This window comes from Octopus bimaculoides, chromosome 1, assembly GCF_001194135.2.
Source record: "Octopus bimaculoides isolate UCB-OBI-ISO-001 chromosome 1, ASM119413v2, whole genome shotgun sequence".
Taxonomy (NCBI): domain Eukaryota; kingdom Metazoa; phylum Mollusca; class Cephalopoda; order Octopoda; family Octopodidae; genus Octopus; species Octopus bimaculoides.
Window position 1 is genome coordinate 193,165,167 of NC_068981.1, and position 1,950 is coordinate 193,167,116.

At 35.3% G+C, this 1,950-nt stretch overlaps 1 protein-coding gene across 2 annotated transcripts in view; it reads right to left on the reverse strand.

Annotated features, from left to right (window-relative positions):
• Positions 1-436: 436 nt before the first annotated feature.
• Positions 437-1,950, reverse strand: part of LOC106881752 (myosin heavy chain) — a 111,204-nt gene continuing 109,690 nt past the window's right edge. For both annotated transcript variants that reach the window (XM_014932243.2, XM_014932242.2), the window contains one exon: positions 437-1,229. In XM_014932243.2, coding sequence (XP_014787729.2) covers positions 1,092-1,229 — 138 coding nt within the window. In that variant the 3' untranslated portion in view covers positions 437-1,091. The remainder of the gene's footprint in view (positions 1,230-1,950) is intronic.

The following is a 1,950-nucleotide window of genomic DNA, read 5'->3' on the forward strand; positions in this document are numbered from 1 at the left end:
CGGAGCAAATAATTTACGAAGATACCATTGACTCTGTTTTTATCTAGTGTAACAATATAAAAATGATAATAACACAATCAACAATATAGGCGATTGTAGCCCCCCCCCCCCAAATATTAAATAGCTGAAGGATTAAAATTAATCAAAGGACATGCTAAGTATGTCTACCTGCTGGAAATAACAGTAAAAACTCTTATTAAGAGTTTTGACTATTATTTCCAACAGGTAGACATACTTAGTATGTCCTTTGATTAATTTTAATTCTTCAGCTATGTATATATGTGTGTGTGTATATATATATTTATATATATATGTACACACATACATTCCCATGCACACACACATACACACAAATATTTGCATGTATATATATATATATATATATATATATATATATATATGTATAGGGAGAGAATTCGCAAAAGACAAAGACAGGTGGTGTAGACAACAAACAGATGTATTAGTTTAATGCTCGAGAAGTGAAAAAGTCTTTAACGTTTTGAGTCTATGCTCTTCCACAGAAAGAAACAAAGAGAGAAAATAAAGAATGTGTAGTGGCTAGCGATCTATCATGGCGAATGCCGGACAGAAGAGTCACACAGGGGATCTAGGAAGTAGGGGAGATAATAAAGTGGTGGGGACCCCAAAACGAAGGTGTGCGTGTGTATAAGTGAGTACACACCTTAAGAAGACATTCCTGCTGGTAGGGATAGGATTAAATCTTTTTGTGGATCTGATATATCTAGTGGGTCTATTCTAAATATATACAAATACCAAATAGTTATGTCAGTACTAACATTATGTTGAAAGCAAAAAATGTTTTTAAAAAATCTTCAGAGTTGTTTCCCCTGTCTTTTGTTTACTAGAATTAATTTTTTTCTCTCCTCGCTATGAGGGTAGTTTTAATTAATTAAAATTCTTTGGCTTTGCTACATTATGTTAGTGCCTATTTAACAATTCTAAACACAGGTTGGTAACAAGAATGTAATAAGAGATTATAATATTCTTCAAAGAGGAAATATAGCTTTTGATGTTTGCCATTCCATCAACAACTATTCCATCAGTATGTCTGTATGATAGACAGAGATATTTCAGAGAGTTGAGTAACAGCAGCATGGTAGTGGTGGTGGTGGTGGTGGTGGTGGTGTTGTTGGTGGTGGTGTTGTTGATGGCGTTGGTATTCTCGTTTCCTGCAAGTTGCTGTAAGACTGTAGCAGTTCAAGAAGTGCCTGTAATAAAATTTATAATAATAATAATCAAATGTGAATAAAGGAAAAAAAAATCACTCATTGAAAACAGTATACATTCATGCACACAAAAACATGCACACACGCATATACATGCATGGATGCATACACACACACACACACACACACATGTACACATGCATGCACACAAACACACACACACTCACATTCTTTCTCATTCAGACACATAAACACACAAATGCACATACACACTAATGCATACATATACATGTCCTTTTGTTCCTTTTACGCCTGTATTCCCATGCTAGCATGAGTTCGGTGAGTACCTATTGTGAGGCATGGTCTTACAGTCAGATACTCTTACAGTCAGATACTCTTACCTGCTTTGCAAGTAAATTGAATTTTATTCCACACATCTTTGAAAGTGTAGAGCTAGCAGACAATTTCTAAATTATGCTTGTCTGTAGTACAATGCCTTTTACATGCAGAGAAGAATGAAAATATTTTGACAAATTAAATTTAAATGTTGAAGTGAATCTAACGGATTTTGTGTGTTTTTAAATGGCTTATAAACACCTTCCACACTGCAATTGTATATATATATATATCATCATCATCGTCGTCGTCGTTTAACGTCTGCTTTCCAAGCTGGCATGGGTTTGACTGAGGACTGGCGAGCTAGAAGTCTTCACCAGGCTCCGATCAAGAGTGTAGTGGGTGCTTTTACATGCCACCGGCACGA